At 45.6% G+C, this 20,299-nt stretch overlaps 1 protein-coding gene across 1 annotated transcript in view; it reads right to left on the bottom strand.

Moving 5' to 3' along the window:
• Positions 1 to 20,299, bottom strand: part of GAL (galanin and GMAP prepropeptide) — a 438,263-nt gene that overhangs the window by 78,789 nt on the left and 339,175 nt on the right. Inside the window, exon 3 of the mRNA XM_044269277.1 lies at positions 18,372 to 18,458. Coding sequence (XP_044125212.1) covers positions 18,372 to 18,458 — 87 coding nt within the window. The remainder of the gene's footprint in view (positions 1 to 18,371; positions 18,459 to 20,299) is intronic.

Here is a 20,299-nt window from a genome sequence, read left to right as displayed (position 1 = left end):
TCCCTTTCAGGATGTGATCAGGAGAGAAGTGCCCCCTTCTGGTAAAAATATATGTGATACAAAAATGCTGGTTAATGATGTGAGCCCAGAGGGTGTACCACACAAATCAGAGGTGGATATGCAGTACCCACAGGGTTTTATGGTTGCTGGGGAAGTGTCCAATGTGGGGATTAGCGCATCAGTGTCCCTAGAGGTCAGAATTGATAATGATGACACAAGTAATATAAGTGACACATGTGCCGTGGCCGATAGCAACTCAGAGAGAGAGGCTGCCATGTCAAGTTCTTGCCAAATTGATGTAGTTACGGGTAGCAACCAGAACTTAGTTGTACCTGACATGGCTAGAGTAGTGTCTGAGACCCATATTCAAGCAGCGGTAGATGACCTGAACTGTCAGTACAGCTGCAATCATGAAGATGATTTCTCTCTCCCCACACGGTCCCTAGATACGATAGAGAAGGGACTAGTTGTCATCACAAAGACATTGAAGAAGGCTGCAGAAGGGTCAAAAGAAGAGACCCTGGAAAAGATGAATGAACTTAAGGGTCTACTGCCTGGTGTCCCGGAGAAGAGGAAAGACTCCAGAAAGACACGGAAGTCTGTAGTAGACATCGACAATGGGCTTGAAGAGTCCCTGGGCGGAAATCCCACAAAGTGTCTAAAGGAGAATGGTGGTACTCCTTTGTCTGATGCGACAGCAGAACAGAGTAAAGAGCCGCTGGAACAGGAGGCCCAAGAGAGGGGGGGGGGGGGCTGTTCCAACAAGCTAGTGCGAAAAACTAAGAAGGAACAGAAGTTTGGCCAGCTCCTGGCTAAAGAGAAATACATATCAGCTCGGTATGCTGAAGAACGTGACTGAGCGGAGGCTGATGCTCAGGAGAAAGAGTTCAAGGCACTCTCCTTGGCTAGAGCAATTGAAGAAGTGCTTGAGGAGCGAAATGAATAAGAGAGGCTGAACAAGCAACTCAGAGCAGAGATGGAAGCTCTCATGAGCTCAAAAGATGACATCTATGAGTTGGAGAAGCCTAAGCGTGCTCCTGCACAGCAGGTGGAAGAAAATGAGAAACCGGAAGAGGAAGATCCTCTGGAAGTTGCCAAGAAGTCAGAGCCTGGTAAGAGTGGGTCTGGAGATGGTGGTGCCAGGGTGCTGGCCAAGGCAGAGAAGGTGGAAAAGGCATCCACTTGATGGGGCTGATGTGGATACAGAAGCCAAGAGGCTCCTGACAGTGAGCAGCCCGGGCCTGAGCATGAAAGTTGCCCCCTCTGCTGTCAATGCCTTCCAGAAAGCCAGGGGTCTGATGGGGAACAATATCCTGGGTGAACCTCTAACGGGATTGCCAGAAGATGACGAGTCTGGTGAAGACCCCGTTGTCCCCAGTGCCTTCAAACTTGATGCGAAAGGGGAGGAGGAGTTAAGAAACCAAGGATATAATGCCATGTCCCTAAATGGTGAGAAGGCTAATAAAGTGAAGGAGGACGCCAAAGAGACAGAGGCCGAGGTCTTGAAGTGGGAGAAATCCTTGGATGTTCCAGAGATCAAGGGTAAAGCCAAAGTGGGGAGAGCCAGTGGAGAGGCAGAAGCGAGCGAAGGCAAGCCAGCTCTGCTGATGGAGCTTTGCAAAGAGAAGAAGAAAAGGCCTAAGAATCTGCAAGAGCCAACAAAGTCAAACAGAGAGTCGGTCGTTTGCATAAAAATATATTCTGAAGGGAGTTCCAGAAGCCGAGATCGAAATTCTAAGAGTAAAGGAAAAAGAAATGTACTTTTGCTGTTAAAATAAAGAGACAAAAAGAGGAGAGTCGTAAGAAGCGTGCTTGGCTGAAGCAGCTGTGTGAGTCAAAGAAAGATAAAAAAAATAGAAAGAGAGGGTCTGCCTGTCACATGGACATGGGAAACTTGTAGACAATGGGCCAGATTTATCATGACTCTGACAGCTCACTCCACTTTCACATATAGCTAAAGTCAGTTTTAGCCAAGTCAGATTTATGATCGGCCATTTAAGACTGTAATAAATGTGGTTTGATGGTAGCAGTTTATCCGTCAGTAAGCAGCTTTACAAAAGTTGCACATCTTTACGAAAAAGTCGCACGCTTTTATGAAAAAGTCACATGTTCTATTAAAAAGTCTCATAAGATAAGCATGGTCCTCACAGGAGTGAAAATGCAACTTTTTTGCGACTTTTTAAATAGTCCCAAAAGTAAATCTGTCTAGAGATTCATTTACATAAGAAAACACGCCCACTTTCAGAAAACTGGTGAGGATAGCGCAGTTTTAGCGTTTTTTGGGACTTTTTCACTCCATTATTCTGACCTGACCTAATGATAAATCTGGCCCAATGTCTCTTGGGCAAGATGTCAGTGTGCGTAACAAACCAAACACTGATGGCATGGGTCTGGTAAAATAAAGGGAAGCCTCTGACGCTGATCACATCTTCCAGGGGGAAGGTTGAGCCAGGCAATGGCAAGATAATGCGGATGCCCTGTCACAAGCATCCGGTTGGTACAAGTGTTCACCCCCACGGCAAAGCATAGTTTGCTGAGACATTTTTGTATAAATTTTCTGTGCTGGATTTTACTTGGACTGGTGGCTAGGCTTGGTAGAGGGAGTTGCCAGTCCAAACCCTTCCAGTATGGGATTTCCTTTCTACCTGAGGTGAGGCCTGCTGTAATCAGGCTGGCATAAAGCGCCTCGGAGTAGGTCAGTCTGGGAAGAGATACGCTGTGAGATACAGAGACCCAGAGCATAGGCTCTGTTTGTGGTCTCAGCTTGCCAGGCTAAGAGACCAGGCCATTGTGACAGCACGAAGTTTGGGGAATGCCGTGACGCCGGGATTCAAGGGTCACAAGGCCGGAGTCGGGAGGACTGTTGGGCCACACTTCCCCATACAGGTACGGGACTGATTACAGCCGGAGAGGCTGAGGAACTACGGGCTGAGAAAAAGCTGCATATGGGTTCTGTGTGTGAACAGGGTTCTGTAGCTGAGTCAGGGCCACGTTAACAGGTGTAGTTAAAGCCTAGCTGGGCAGGTATTTGTTTTGTTTTGATATATGTGGGAACCTCACCACCCCAGTGATTATTAACTGGATTGTTCCGTGTATGAAAAATGTCCCAATAAATGCAATGTTTGGCCCCGAAAGCTGCAGTGGACGACGATTCTTATGAGAATGACCCCCCAAGTACATCGATCCCTTACATAATATAAATGGAAAAAGTATAAATCTTAAGGTGTTGGCCCTTTACATAGTGATGAGGGAGGAGTTGCAGACCGCAGTGAGAAAGCCAAGCTATTATATTTTTTTCCTCCATTGTATTCACTGAGGAAAACAACTGGCAGAGGTAATACAGAATGTAAAAGTAAATTCCCCTATTAAAAATACCCTGTCTTACCCAGGAAGAAGTGGAACTGTGTCTTAAACAGATGAAAATCGACAAATTTCCGGGAACAGATGGCATACACCCATGTCTCCTAAGAAAATTAAGTAATGTCATAGCCAGACCCTTATATCTTTACAGACTCTATATTGACAGGGAGTGTTCCACAGGATTGGCGCATAGCAAATGTGGTGCCAATATTCAAAAAAGGTCCAAAAACAGAACCTGCAAACTATAGGCCGGTAAGTTTAACATCTGTCATGGGTAAACTATTTGAAGTTTTTCTAAGAGATGCTATCTTGGAATACCTCAATAAAAATAAGCAAATAACACCATATCAGCATGGCTTCAAGAGGGATTGGTCATGTCAAACTAATTTAATCAGTTTCTATGAGGAGGTAAGTTGTAGACTGGACTGCGGCAAATCAATGGATGTCATATATCTAGACTAAACATATCTATCAGGGATTTATGTAGGTATATAACTGGTTCAGTGATAGAAAACAGATGGTGGTTATTAATGGTGCACACTCCAGATTGGGTTACTAGTGGGGTACCACAGGAGTCATTATTGGGCCCTATTCTCTTCAATATATTTATTAATGATATTATAGAAAGCTTGCACAGTAAAATATACATTTTTGCAGATGACACTAAACTGTGTAAAGCAATTAACACAGAAGAGGACAGTATACTACTACAGAGGGATAGATTGGAGGCTTGGGCAGAGAAGTGGCAAATGAGGTTTAACACTGACAAATGTAAGGTTATGCACCTGGGAAGGAAAAAGTCATACTAAATGGTAAAACACTGTGTAACTCTGACATGGAAAAGGTCTTAGGAATTTCAGTGGACAGCAAACTAAGCTGCAGAAACCAGTGGCAGGCCGCTGCTGCCAAGGCAAATAAGATAATGGGTTGCATCTAGGGATGAGCGAACCCGAACTGTATAGAATTTTGGGGTGTACGTGACACGGACCCGAACCCGGACATTTTCGTAAAAGTCCGGGTTCGGTGTTCGGCGCTTTCTTGGCGCTTTTTGAAAGGCTGCAAAGCAGCCAATCAACAAGCGTCATACTACTTGCCCCAAGAGGCTATCACAGCCATGCCTACTATTGGCATGGCTGTGATTGGCCAGTGCAGCATGTGACCCAGCCTCTATTTAAGCTGGAGTCACGTAGCGCCGCCCGTCACTCTGCTCTGATCAGTATAGGGAGAGGTTGCAGCTGCGACGTTAGGGCGAGATTAGGCAGTGATTAACTCCTCCAAAAGACTTCATTCAGTGATCGATCTGCAGCTGTGGATGATTGAACTGCTGCTATTGAATTGCTCACTGTTTTTAGGCTGCCCAGAGCGTTTTTCATTCACTTTTTTCTGGGGTGATCGGCGGCCACTTTGTGTCTTGTGGTGCGCCAGCACAAGCTGCCACCAAGTACATTTAACCCTCAATAGTGTGGTTGGCTATATCCTACATCAGGGTGGAGCTGTCACACCAAGTGCATTTAACCATCAATAGTGTGGTTATTCTTTGGCCATATACTACATCAGGGGCAAGCTGTCACCGAGTGCATTTAACCCTCAATAGTGTGGTTGTTTTTTGGCTATATCCTACATCAGGGTGAAGCTGTCACAACAAGTGCATTTAACCATCAATAGTGTGGATATTTTTTGGCCATATCCCAGTCTAATTCTGACTGTAAACGTATACCTGTCACTCAGCGCCTAAATAATAGGCCTCAAATTTATAGTCAGCTAAATCTGTGGTTATTGCTGTGGCTGGGCAAGTTATTTAGTGTCTGTCAAAGCACAGTTTTTGTTCTGGGTTGAAATACAATTCCCAATTTAGCAATTCTCTAAATTAGTAGTTTCTGCTGTATCAGGCCTACTTTAAATCTATCCCTAAAAGGGTATATTAGATTCAAGGTGCTGATAGGGTCATTCTCAATAACTTCACACACACGCTACTGTGCATATCCCAGTCTAATTATGTCCGTAAACGTATACCTGTCACCCAGCGCCTAAATAATAGGCCTCAAATTTATATTCATACAAATCTGTCATTATTGCTGTGGCTGGTCAAGTTAATTAGTGTCCGTGAAAGCACCGTTTTTTTGTTCTGGGTTGAAATACAATTCCCAATTTTGCAATTTCCTAATTTAGTGGTTTCTGCTGTATCAGACCTACTTTAAATCTATCCCTAAAAGGGCATATAAGATTCAAGGTGCACATAGGGTCATTCTCAATAACTTCACACACACGCTACTGTGCATATCCCAGTCTAATTCTGTCTGTAAACGTATACCTGTCACCCAGCGCCTAAATAATAGGCCTCAAATTTATAGTCAGCTAAATCTGTGGTTACTGCTGTGCCTGTATTAGTGTAATACGGTACTTAAATAGACAGCCAGATAGTTTTAGGTGTCTGTAAAAAAAGGCCTGAATTTGAATTCAATACATTGGGCCAAATAATATTTTTGTTGTTGTGGTGAACGATAACAATGAGGAAAACATCTAGTAAAGGACGCAGACATGGTCGTGGTGGTGTTAGTGGACCCTCTGGTGATGGGAGAGGACGTGGCCGTTCTGCCACAGCCACACGTCCTAGTGTACCAACTACCTCAGGTCCCAGTAACCGCCATAATTTACAGCGATATTTGGTGGGGCCCAATGCCGTTCTAAGGATGGTAAGGCCTGAGCAGGTACAGGCATTAGTCAATTGGGTGGCCGACAGTGGATCCAGCACGTTCACATTATCTCCCACCCAGTCTTCTGCAGAAAGCGCACAGATGGCGCCTGAAAACCAAGCCCATCAGTCTGTCACATCACCCCCATGCATACCAGGGAAACTGTCTGAGCCTCAAGTTATGCAGCAGTCTCTTATGCTGTTTGAAGACTCCGCTGGCAGGGTTTCCCAAGGGCATCCACCTAGCCCTTCCCGAGCGGTGGAAGACATAGAATGCACTGACGCACAACCACTTATGTTTCCTGATGATGAGGACATGGGAATACCACCTCAGCATGTCTCTGATGATGACGAAACACAGGTGCCAACTGCTGCGTCTTTCTGCAGTGTGCAGACTGAACAGGAGGTCAGGGATCAAGACTGGGTGGAAGATGATGCAGGGGACGATGAGGTCCTAGACCCCACATAGAATGACGGTCGTGCACTGACTTTCACAGTTCGGAGGAAGAGGCAGTGGTGAGACCGAGCCAACAGCATAGCAAAAGAGGGAGCAGTGGGCAAAAGCAGAACACCCCCCCCCGCCAAGAGACTCCGCCTGCTACTGACCGCCGCCATCTGGGACCGAGCACCCCAAAGGCAGCTTCAAGGAGTTCCCTGGCATGGCACTTCTTCAAACAATGTGCTGATGACAAGACCCGAGTGGTTTGCACGCTGTGCCATCAGAGCCTGAAGCGAGGCATTAACGTTCTGAACCTTAGCACAACCTGCATGACCAGGCACCTGCATGCAAAGCATGAACTGCAGTGGAGTAAACACCTTAAAAACAAGGAAGTCACTCAGGCTCCCCCTGCTACCTCTTCTGCTGCTGCCACCTCGGCCTCTTCTGCTGCTGCCGCCTCGGCCTCTTCTGCTGCTGCCGCCTCGGCCTCTTCCTCTGCCTCTGGAGGAACGTTGGCACCTGCCGCCCAGCAAACAAAGGATGTACCACCAACACCACCACCACCTCCGTCACCAAGCATCTCAACCATGTCACACGGCAGCGTTCAGCTCTCCATCTCACAAACATTTGAGAGAAAGCGTAAATTCCCACCTAGCCACCCTCGATCCCTGGCCCTTAATGCCAGCATTTCTAAACTACTGGCCTATCAAATGCTGTCATTTAGGCTGGTGGACACAGACAGCTTCAAACAGCTCATGTCGCTTGCTGTCCCACAGTATGTTGTTCCTAGCCGGCACTACTTCTCCAAGAGAGCCGTGCCTTCCCTGCACAACCAAGTGTCCGATAAAATCAAGTGTGCACTGCGCAACGCCATCTGTGGCAAGGTCCACCTAACCACAGATACGTGGACCAGTAAGCACGGCCAGGGACGCTATATCTCCCTAACTGCACACTGGGTAAATGTAGTGGCAGCTGGGCCCCAGGCGGAGAGCTGTTTGGCGCACGTCCTTCCGCCGCCAAGGATCGCAAGGCAACATTCTTTGCCTCCTGTTGCCACCTCCTCCTTCTCGGCTTCCTCCTCCTCTTCTTCCACCTGCTCATCCAGTCAGCCACACACCTTCACCACCAACTTCAGCACAGCCCGGGGTAAACGTCAGCAGGCCATTCTGAAACTCATATGTTTGGGGGACAGGCCCCACACCGCACAGGAGTTGTGGCGGGGTATAGAACAACAGACCGACGAGTGGTTGCTGCCGGTGAGCCTCAAGCCCGGCCTGGTGGTGTGCGATAATGGGCGAAATCTCGTTGCAGCTCTGGGACTAGCCGGTTTGACGCACATCCCTTGCTTGGCGCATGTGCTGAATTTGGTGGTGCAGAAGTTCATTCACAACTACCCCGACATGTCAGAGCTGCTGCATAAAGTGCGGGCCATCTGTTCGCGCCTCCGGTGTTCAAATCCTGCCGCTGCTCGCCTGTCTGCGCTACAGCGTAACTTCAGCCTTCCCGCTCACCGCCTCATATGCGACGTGCCCACCAGGTGGAACTCCACCTTGCACATGCTGGACAGACTGTGCGAGCAGCAGCAGGCCATAGTGGAGTTTCAGCTGCAGCACGCACGGGTCAGTCGCACTACGGAACAGCACCACTTCACCACCAATGACTGGGCCTTCAACTCCTGTTTCGAGTACTCCACCAACATGGCCAGTGGCGATGACGCCGTTATCAGCGTTACAATACCACTTCTATGTCTCCTTGAGAAAACACTTAGGGCGATGATGGAAGAGGAGGTGGCCCAGGAGGAGGAGGAGGAGGAAGAGGGGTAATTTTTAGCACTTTCAGGCCAGTCTCTTCGAAGTGACTCAGAGGGAGGTTTTTTGCAACAGCAGAGGCCAGGTACAAATGTGGCCAGCCAGGGCCCACTACTGGAGGACGAGGAGGATGAGGAGGAGGTGGAGGAGGATGAAGATGAGGATGAAGCATGGTCACAGCGGGGTGGCACCCAACGCAGCTCGGGCCCATCACTGGTGCGTGGCTGGGGGGAAAGGCAGGATGATGACGATACGCCTCCCACAGAGGACAGCTTGTCCTTACCTCTGGGCAGCCTGGCACACATGAGCGACGACTACATGCTGCAGTGCCTGCGCAACGACAGCAGAGTTGCCCACATTTTAACGTGTGCGGACTACTGGGTTGCCACCCTGCTGGATCTACGCTACAAAGACAATGTGCCCACCTTACTTCCTTCACTGGAGCGTGATAGGAAGATGCGCGAGTACAAGCGCACGTTGGTAGACGCGCTACTGAGAGCATTCCCAAATGTCACAGGGGAACAAGTGGAAGCCCAAGAGCAAGGCAGAGGAGGAGCAAGAGGTCTCCAATGCATCTGTGTCACGGCCAGCTCCTCTGAGGGCAGGGTTAGCATGGCAGAGATGTGGAAAAGTTTTGTCAATACGCCACAGCTAACTGCACCACCACCTGATACGCAACGTGTTAGCAGGAGGCAACATTTCACTAACATGGTGGAACAGTACGTGTGCACACCCGTCCACGTACTGACTGATGGTTCGACCCCATTCAACTTCTGGGTCTCTAAATTGTCCACGTGGCCAGAGCTAGCCTTTTATGCCTTGGAGGTGCTGGCCTGCCCGACGGCCAGCGTTTTGTCTGAACGTGTATTCAGCACGGCAGGGGGCGTCATTACAGACAAACGCAGCCGCCTGTCTACAGCCAATGTGGACAAGCTGACGTTCATAAAAATGAACCAGGCATGGATCCCACAGGACCTGTCCATCCCTTGTGCACATTAGACATTAACTACCTCCCCTTAACCATATATTATTGTACTCCAGGGCACTTCCTCATTCAATCCTCTTTTTATTTTCATTTTACCATTATATTGCGGGGCAACCAAAAGTTGAATGAACATCTCCTCTGTCTGGGTGCCGGGGCCTAAATATATGCCAATGGACTGTTCCAATGTTGGGTGACGTGAAGCCTGATTCTCTGCTATGACATGCAGACTGATTCTCTGCTGACATGAAGCCAGATTGTCTGTTACGGGACCTCTCTCCTCTGCCTGGGTGCTGGGCCTAAATATATGACAATGGACTGTTGCAGTGGTGGCTGACGTGAAGCCTGATTCTCTGCTGACATGAAGCCAGATTCTCTGTTACGGGACCTCTCTCCTCTGCCTGGGTGCTGGGCCTAAATATATGACAATGGACTGTTGCAGTGGTGGCTGACGTGAAGCCTGATTCTCTGCTATGACATGCAGACTGATTCTCTGCTGACATGAAGCCAGATTCTCTGTTACGGGACCTCTCTTCTCTGCCTGGGTGCTGGGCTTAAATATATGACAATGGACTGTTGCAGTGGTGGCTGACGTGAAGCCTGATTCTCTGCTGACATGAAGCCAGATTCTCTGTTACAGGACCTCTCTCCTCTGCCTGGGTGCTGGGCCTAAATATATGACAATGGACTGTTGCAGTGGTGGCTGACGTGAAGCCTGATTTTATCACAAGACACAGAGGCTCCTATTGCATTAACTCTCTTTACTGTTACCATAGCAGCAAAGAATGAACATGTCAATCAAAAAGAAAAACCATAGCAACTGACTCCTCCCCACCATCCCAGTATATAATGGCTCCACACCCTGGGATCATCCTCTTTCTTTGCTGCTGCCATGGCAGATAAGTATCCTTTGTTTTAGGATTATAACTGTTGATTATTTTGGGCTTATTTTGAGCTTTTTCCTCATTATTTTGCTAGCCCAGGTCCCCCTCCTGGTTGTCTTATCCCCCAATATCCTTATTGGTCTTATTTTGCATCTCTGCGTTGCTTCCTTTCTTGTTGCCCACTTTTATTCTGTCCGCGCTCTTATTTAGGTTTTTCTTTCTCCAGTTGTCCATTTCGCCAGTTCCCCCCTTATTTCTTACCTCTCTCCGGTCTTGCCGGCGTTTTCTGTCAGCGCTCTCCGGTCCGGCCGAAGTCTCGCGATCCGCGAGATTTCGGCCGCCATCTTGGGTTTTCCCTACGTCTGCCGCTCGGCCGAAGTCTCGCGATTTGCGAGACTTCGGCCGCCATCTTCGCTCAGGGGAGAATAACATTGCGGGAGTTTTTACCCGCATCCCGCCTTCTTCTGCGTCCGGCCGAGATCTTGCGGGATCTCGGAGTCTGCTCCGGAACTGCGCGCCCTCTCCACGCTCACTCCGGCTCTCCCTGTGGCACTTGTTCTTCATACTTGTCCTTGTGTCACCTTCGGTAAGTGTGTGCTCCTTTGTCACCTATTACCTTACCCCTATTCTCAGGCCCTCATTGGTGTTTTTTCTTTCTTCTAGGTCTATCCTTTTCTGGTGGTCTGGGGTGACTAACTCCTACCACCCGCTGTGATGTCTCGCCGTAGTACCTCCTCTAGGCAGGATGCCCCTATTACCCCTCCTATCCCCTTCAGTGCCCCCAGCCGCAATGACGACCCACAAGGGGTGCAAAATACTGCACTGCAGCAGTCTATTTCTGATGCGATCATGGCTGCTATGGGCTCTATGTCTTCAGCACTATCGCAATCAATATCTCAGGCCCTGTGTGCACAGCCCTCTAGGTCCATACAGGACCCGGCCTGGAACTTGACAGGCCATCTGCCTCCAGAACTGTTAGAACCGATGGTAATCCATCACGTGACCACGCGGTTGTCCCGCAGAAAAGAGCCTGCGCGCGACAGGCAGAACGCTCTCGCGCATGGAAAACGGCCAGGACCCTGCCTGAGCCACTATCTGATTCTGAAAAGGAATCAAACGAGGAGGCACAGAATGAGTCGCTATATGACTCATTAGAGGAGCTTGAGGACGTTGAGGTTGATCCTCTTGATTTATTCCCTGATCCCAGGCCACCCACACCAGCGGTTGCCACACAAGAGAACCAGCCTCTCCCAGGCGACCTCCTGGTCGACTCCCTGGGCGCCCCTCTTTTCAACCCGGACGAACTCCATCATCCCCGCTCTGCGGAATGGCTCCCCGCCACTCAGGTGGCACAATATTTAGAGGCAAAGATCCGTACTCCTCTAAGTAAGGAGTCCCGCAACAAATTGCGAGCGGAATGCCCCCGCCCTTTGATTCCCAATAAGGTGTGTGAGACGCCTACGGTGGACCCGAAGATGGTCCACTTCCTCACCAAAACTAAATTCAACCCGAAGAAAGGGCTGGATTCCACTCTGCGAGCCGTTCAGGATAAGCTCCTGGACATCACGGGTCCCCTCGCCAGAATCTTCGACATGGCGGAGGGCAGGCCCGTTGACCCCGTTGAATTGGGAGGATGGGTCCAGAGGGCCATCTGCATTGCGGGCAATGTAAACACCTCTCTAGCCATAGAACGGCGTAAAGCCATCCTGATGAAGGTGGAACCGAAGCTCTCCAACTTGGCATTATCCGAGGCAGGCAAGAATGCCCAGGGTCTTTTACTTGGAGACTCATTTATCAAAGAGCTGGGCAGATACGTCGGGGCCTTTACGGCTTTAGACAAGGCCCAAACGTCAATGAAGCGTGTATTTAACACCCGTTTTTCCAGTAGGGCCGGCAGCTCTAGGGGCCGTCTGTCCGGCCGGTCTGATTTCCACTCCCGCGGAACGGGACGAGTCTCATTCAGTTATCGATCCTCCCTCCAGGATCCCAGGCACCAGCCGTCCTTCTTCCCGTCCAGGGGCGCTTCAGGACGGTCCAGAAATTACAGCGAAGCTCCCTCCTATAGCCGACCAGTTGGTGAGTGCCCAACCAATTCTGCCTTTGTTTTCTTCAACAGGTTGTGTCGGGGGCAGACTCCGTCTCTTTTCCAATGCCTGGTCCGAGATCACCTCAGACCAGTGGGTGCTCCAAACCATCAGGGGTTTCACTATAGACTTGGTGGCCTCACCAAGCCAGCTGCCCGCTCCCCGTCCCATTCACTTAACCGGCTCACTACTGCAACTCTTGCACAGGGAGCTAGAGGAGTTAGTCCACAAAAAGGCAATAGAGCGCGCCTCACCTCGCTCCACCGGGGTGATCAGCGGTATGTTCCTAGTCCAGAAAAAAGGCGGCCAGATGCGCCCAGTTATCAACTTAAAAGCCCTCAACTCGCTGGTTCAACACCGGCATTTCAAGATGGAAGGCATCCATCTTTTGAGAGACATGCTTCTTCCAGGCGATTGGATGGTCAAACTGGACCTCAAGGATGCGTATCTCACGGTTCCGGTGGCCCCGTCCTCCAGGGACCTACTTTGTTTTCCTTGGGGAGACCAGATTTGGCGTTTCACTTGCCTGCCGTTCGGTCTCTCGTCCGCTCCTTGGTGCTTTACCAAGGTGATGAAGCCGGTGGTGTCTTGGCTCCGCAGCAGAGGGGTGCGCATGATAATTTATCTCGACGATATTCTTATCATGGCGCAGAGTCCATCCCTTCTCCGGTTTCATCTTTCCATGACCACCAGCATCCTCTCACGCTTGGGTTTTATCATAAACCACGAGAAATCGTGCCTCACTCCGGCGACTTCTATGGAGTTTCTGGGGTTCAGGATAGATTCTTCGTCCCTGTCCTTTCACCTCCCTCTGTCCAAGGTCCGTTCCATTCGCAAGGAGCTGCGCCATGCTCTTCTTCGACCACATCTGTCTCTGCGACACTTGGCACGCCTGATTGGCCTTCTGGCGTCCTCTATCCAGGCCATTTTCCCGGCACCCTTACACTATCGAGCTCTCCAGAGGCTCAAGATTGCCCATCTCCAGGCGGGGTCCACGTACTCGGACTTGGTCACGCTGGACTCGGAGACGAGGGACGAGTTACAATGGTGGATCCAGAGTCTGTCAGTCTGGAATGGCAAAGCTTTACTCGGTCCACTACCAGACCTGGTTATAGAATCCGACGCCAGCTTACACGGGTGGGGCGCACACTGCAATGGGATATCCACCGGAGGCCCTTGGTCCCCGGAGGAGTCTCGACTCCATATCAATGGCCTGGAGTTGCTGGCAGGGTCTTTGGCGATTCGCAGTTTCGCCAATGGCACGGTCACGACCTGTATCAGACTGCGGATGGACAACGTTTCCGCGGTCCGATACGTCAACGGGATGGGCGGAACGCGTTCTTCGGTTCTGACGTACCTGGCGCAGGACTTTTGGGAGTTCTGCCTCACCAGGGGTATCGTGGTGATTGCGGAGCATCTCCCTGGACTCCGCGATGTGGTGGCGGATTGGAAATTTATGAAAATGGACTGTTGCATTGGTGGCTGACGTGAAGCCTGATTCTCTGCTATGATATGAAGACTGATTCTCTGCTGACATGAAGCCAGATTCTCTGTTACGGGACCTCTCTCCTCTGCCTGGGTGCTGGGCCTAAATATATGACAATGGACTGTTGCAGTGGTGGCTGACGTGAAGCCTGATTCTCTGCTATGACATGCAGACTTATTCTCTGCTGACATGAAGACAGATTCTCTGTTACGGGACCTCTCTCCTCTGCCTGGGTGCCGGGGCCTAAATATCTGAGAATGGACTGTTCTAGTGGTGGGTGACGTGAAGCCAGATTCTCTGCTATGGGACCTCTCTCCAATTGATATTGGTTAATTTTTATTTATTTTATTTTTATTTTAATTAATTTCCCTATCCACATTTGTTTGCAGGGGATTTACCTACACGTTGCTGCCTTTTGCAGCCCTCCAGCCTTTTTAGTGCCGAAAACTTCGGGTCCCCATTGACTTCAATGGGGTTTGGGTTCAGGACGAAGTTTGGTTTGGGTTCGGATCCCGAACCCGAACATTTCCGGGAAGTTCGGCCGAACTTCCCGAACCCGAACATCCAGGTGTCCGCTCAACTCTAGTAACATCCTTTCTTATGTGTTACAGCTTGTACAGAGTCCGAAGAGGAAGAACCCAAAAACCATACAGCCCAGGGGATGGCATTTTCTTACACCTAGCCCCCCAGCCAAAGTGTTAAAGTGGCATCAGAGATCACCAAGGTCAAGCCAAGTAATTGTAAGTTTTCATGTGAAATATGTTTGTTATACACATATAGCATACACTGTGCCACACAATATACAGTATACCTCTACACTGTGCCACACAATATACAGTATACCTCTACACTGTGTAGGGGTTATACTGTTTATTGTACAGCAGGGTGCAGGGGTTATATTGTCCGGCATGGTGTAACCTCCATACATTTGATGTACAGTGTACATTATAATCTGTGTACTATGCCATACAATATACATTATAATCCATACACCATGCCACAGTATAATATACAGTATTGTTCATAAACATGCTATACAATATATATTATAATCCTATATATACTGTATAGCATGGTGTATGAACTATAACGTATATTGTATTTTTCAGTAGTATGATTAGCTGGTGAAAATTATTAGTGCCCCCCCATTTTTGACTGTGTATCTACTGTGCCCCCCCCCCCCTATATATTGATCCTAGAGTCGCCACTAATCATGCAATGTCACTCAGATTTTCTGCAAGGCATAAATGCAGATAGTAAGAACATGGAAAGGCAGGGGGAGGGGTTCACTTAGCTTTCCCAGAGACTCATGTTTTTGCACATGTGTCATGCAGGATAGCGAGTAATGTCACTGTCTCCCAGCTGTCCTGCATGACACAGACGATGGGGGGAAGGGGGGCACTCACTTCCTCAAACTTTTCTCATGTCTCTGCACATGTGCCATGCTGGACAGCAGGAAAGTTGGGTGGTATTACATCATGTAATGACCCAGATTCTTGTTAAAATATGCTGAACACCGCCAGAACCTACCAGATCCCATTCACTATAATGGGTCTGTTGGGTTCCGGCATGAGTACTGCCATTTTGTAGAACAAAATACTGCTGCATGAGATGGGGCAGGTCGAGAAGTTAGGGAGAGTAGTGAGAGGAACCAGGGCGTATAGTGGGGCAGACTAGGAACGGGCATGGGGGCCCAATCTAAATTCTTGCTATGGGGCCCAATGATTTCTATGTACGCCCCTGCTTAGGGGGATCTGTGGTGGATGACACTTATGGGGGATCTTTGGATGACATGGGGGATCTGTGGGTGACATTTATGGGGGATCTGTGGAAGACACTGATGGGGATCTGTGGATGACACTGATGGGAATCTGTGGATGACATGGTTTGTAGCTGGAGGGAGAAAACGTGGCATTACCACAATGAAGGGTACAGTCTGTATAAATCCGTGGCTGGCAAAGAAGGGGCGGATCAAATGGCGTGGTCAATAGGCGGAGTCAAGGGGGCGGCAAAATTAGCTTTTGCCTAGGGTGGCAAAAATCCTTGCACCAGTTCTACACTTGATTCCCTGATCCTCCCCCTGCAGCCCTCAATGTGCCCCCTTATTTTATTCACTTAGTGGGTAATTCCCCAATCCTCCCCCTCCTCTCCCTCTCTAATTTTCAGGATGGCTGAGCCGCTTAACCCCTTCCATGCCGCGGTCCATAGGGGCTGCTGTATGAAAGGGGTTAACAGTGAGGGAGCTAAGCTGGATCAGGCTTCTGCTAAAGGCAGCAGCAGCTTGATCAGCCTGTGTGTAAAGTCACAGTACACTACAATACACTATATAATGTACTTTAGTGTATTATATAGGCATCAGACCCACTGGATCTACAAGAACCAAGTGGGTCTGGGTAAAAAAAAAAAAAGTGAATAAAAAAAATATTAATAAAAATTCTTCTTATAGCACATTTATCACCGATTATAAAAAAAATAAAATACACTACACGTTTGATATCACCACGTCCGTAACGACCTGATCTATGAAAGGGTCATGTTACTTTCCCAGAATGCCATAAAAATAAAAAAAAATGATGAAATAAAAAGGTAATAAAAGTGATAAAAAAAGTCGTATGTACGCCAAAATTGTACCAATCAAACCGTCGCCACATCCCGCAAAAAATGAGCCCTACATGAGACAAAAAAGAAATAAAATATAGCTCTCAGACTATGGAGACACTAAAACTTTTTATTTTTTTATAAAATGCTATTATTGTGTTAAAATTATAAAACAAACAAACAAAAAAACATATTAGACATATTAGGAATCACCGCGTCTGCAAGAACCTGCTGTATAAAAATATCACATGACCTAACCCCTCAGGTGAACACTGTAAAAAAAATTAAAATGAAAACGGTGTAAAATAAGCCATTTTTTGTCATCTTACATCACAAAAAGTGTAATACCAAGCTATAAAAAAGGCGTATGCCCCCCAAAATAGTTTCAATTAAACTGCAATCTCATCCCGCAAAAAAATGAGACCCTACATAAGACAATTGTTCAAAAAATAAAAAAGAGCCCTTACATAAGACAGTATCCCAAAAATTGAATTGATAGCTATGAGATCGATCGATAGATAGATAGATATATATGAGATAGATATATATGAAATAGCTAGACAATAGATAAATAGACAGACAGATGCTGACTTGATAAAATGACACCTGAGGTGCTGTTGTTACTATGGTATCATAGTTGGCCAGGGATGTCATGTGACCACTCCTCTGAAGATGCTTGCTGTGATGCATGCTGGCATTTTTACTTTCACTTTGCAGCTGCTCCGCCCACACAGTCTGTCATCTATGGGAGCACACTATCCTGAACACAGTAGAAAAATTATACATACACAGTATATCTATCATTATACTAATATCTCTTGGCTTTAGTTATTATCTGGGTCCATTTTTTTTTTTATGCATAAGGTGGCCAACCCCTTTAAATTGTCTTTTGCTGTAAAAAGTCCTTTATTTTCAAAAATAAAATAAAAGCTATATATAATTGCCATAATTAAAATCTTAACAACCTGTAACCTTAAATAAGCAGATAATGTATTTCTAAAGGTGAAACACATTCAAAAAATAAATAAAAAGCCAAAATTGCTTTTTGCTTTTTATCACAACTCCCATAAGCCCCCATTAAAATAAAAATCATATGCACCTTATCAAGGTACCAATGAAAGTTAAAGTCCTCTTGCAACTAGTCAACACATCATTTTGACTCTTAAATGCAATTTTTTTTTCATAGTTTTAAAATTGATCATGTATACATAAAAATATTACATCATAACCAACTTGCAGCATAACAGGCTGAACTGGATAGACAGATGTATTTTTTTCAGCCTAAAGGAGCATTCACACAACTGTATTGGTTTTGCGGTCCGCAAATCACGGATCCATGTGTTCCATATGTCTTCAGTTACCTTTCCGTTTCCGTTCTGTAAGTCTGTATAATACGGACATGATGCTTCCGTGTGTCATCCGTTTTTCACGGTCATCAAAGAACTGAAATGGGACTGAAATGGGGTTTCCAAAAATGTTTTCAGTCCAGGGGTCCGCAAAAAACAGATGACATACGGAGGCATCTCTGTGTGCTATCCGTTTTTTACGGACCCATTGACTTTCTATAGGGCCACAGACTGCAATTTGCGGCCAAGTATAGGACATGTTCTAAAATAAAAGGAACGGACACACGGAACGGACAGCACACGGATGACAATGAAAGGCATTCCACAATTTTTGCGGACCAATAGAAATGAATGGATCCGTGCAATGTCTGCAAAAATTGCGGAACGGACGTGGAAGAAAAACATGGTCGTGTGAATGCTCCCTTATGAACAATAATATTATGAGTTAGGTGAACTTACTGGAATCATTGCAACATACATCTGTGGCCATCATGATCCTATTCCAGGACAATTTTTTTACCCAAGCAAAAAAAATCATCTATCATCTACAGAACACATTATTACATATAATAATAGTAAAGCATAGTAAATCATAATTGCAAGTTGTGGTTTTATTGGCAGCCACTAGAAGGTAGTTCTTAGTTATCACTATATGCCAACTTACATAATTGTATAATTAGAGTGCAGAATACCTGATTTTACATCCTCTTCTTGTTGTAGCGCACGTTTCCCAGCTAATCCATGTTTGTCATTAAAAGATCTATGATTATCTACAGCATCTGATAAATAAATGAATAGGAGAAGTCATTTCATATAGTTTCTGATTATCTTGGCTGTGCTGTTTGATGAAGAAATATATCTATAATGTAATACATAGTGCAAAAATACACAACAATGTCATAGGAATCTCATTATGCAAAAGGATGATCAATAGTGTTGATCACGAATATTCGAATTTCGAATTTTTATCGCGAATATAGCCACTTCGAAAATTCGCGAATATTTCGAATATAGTTATATATATTCGTAATTTCGAATATTCGTTTTTTCTGTTTTTTTTTTTTTTTTTTTTTATCAGTACACACGATCCCTTCCTGCTTCTAGCTTGTGGGCCAATAAGAAGGCTGCAATATACTTGACTTTAGGAGTAGTGATGAGCGGCAGGGGTCATATTCGAAAATGCACGATTTTTTTTTTTTGGAAAAAATCGGCAAGGTAATTATTGTGTAATATGTGAATTTTCGTAATTTGAATTTTCGGATTCAAATTTTTATTGCGAATTTTTCAACTTTAAGACAAAGAAGATTATAGCACTATGTTAGCTAAATTGCTCTATATTCGTTTTTTTCGAATATTCGCTATATTGCTATATATTCTTGTTTTAGAATATTACAAATATTCGAAAAAACAAAGTTATAGCAATATAGCGAAAATTCAAAAAAAACGAATATAGAGCAATTAAGCTAATATAGTGCTATAATCTTCTTTGTCTAATAGTTGTAATTTTTTTCTCATCTGAAGTTCAGATTGGAAAAAAATGACAACTATAAAAAAAAAGATTATAGCACTATATTAGCTAAATTGCTCTATATTCGTTTTTTTCGAATATTCGCTATATTGATATATATTACGAATATTCGAAAAAACTGTTATAGCAATATAGCGAATATTCAAAAAATCGAAAATAGAGCAATTTAGCTAATATAGTGCTATAATCTTTTGGGTTTTTTTCTTGAAAAAAATCGGCAAGGTAATGATTGTGTAATATGCGAATTTTCGGATTCGAATTTTTATTGCGAATTTTTTAACTTACAACTATTAGACAATAGCACTATATTAGCTTAATTGCTCTATATTCGTTTTTTTCGAATTTTCGCTATATTGCTATAACTTCGTTTTTTCGAATATTTGTAATTATAGCAATATAGCGAATATTCGAAAAAAACGAATATAGAGCAATTTAGCTAATATAGTGCTATAATCTTTTTTTATAGTTGTAATTTTTTTCCAATCTGAACTTCAGATGAGAAAAAAATTACAACTATTAGACAAAGAAGATTATAGCACTATATTAGCTAAATTGCTCTATATTCGCAATAAAAATTCGAATCCGAAAATTCGCATTACGAAAATTCGCATATTACACAATCATTACCTTGCCGATTTTTTGCAAGAATTTTTTTTTGCGAATTTTCGAATTTTCGAATATTCGACGAATATTCTAAAAAATATTCGCGAAATATCGCGAATTCGAATATGACCCCTGCCGCTCATCACTAATGATCAACAGGATAAAGGCAAATTGTGTAATCAATTCACACAGAAGACTACAAGATAAAACATATATAATTCTTGCTTTAAATTATATGTAATAAAATAAAATGAATACTGACTGCAGACATCATTATTTTGCACTAATATTCTACATATTAGCAATTATTAGTGTAAAATAAATCCAATACATAAAATGCTGTGCTCTTCTTTAGTGATGAGCGGCAGGGGCAATATTCAAATTTACGATATTTTGCAAATATTATTGGTAGAATATTTGTCATATATTTGCGAATTCGAGATTATTTTCTTGATCGTTAAAAATCGGCAATTTAATATTCACGTAATG

This window comes from Bufo gargarizans, chromosome 10, assembly GCF_014858855.1.
Source record: "Bufo gargarizans isolate SCDJY-AF-19 chromosome 10, ASM1485885v1, whole genome shotgun sequence".
NCBI classification, from domain to species: domain Eukaryota; kingdom Metazoa; phylum Chordata; class Amphibia; order Anura; family Bufonidae; genus Bufo; species Bufo gargarizans.
This window is presented reverse-complemented; position numbering and strand designations above follow the sequence as displayed.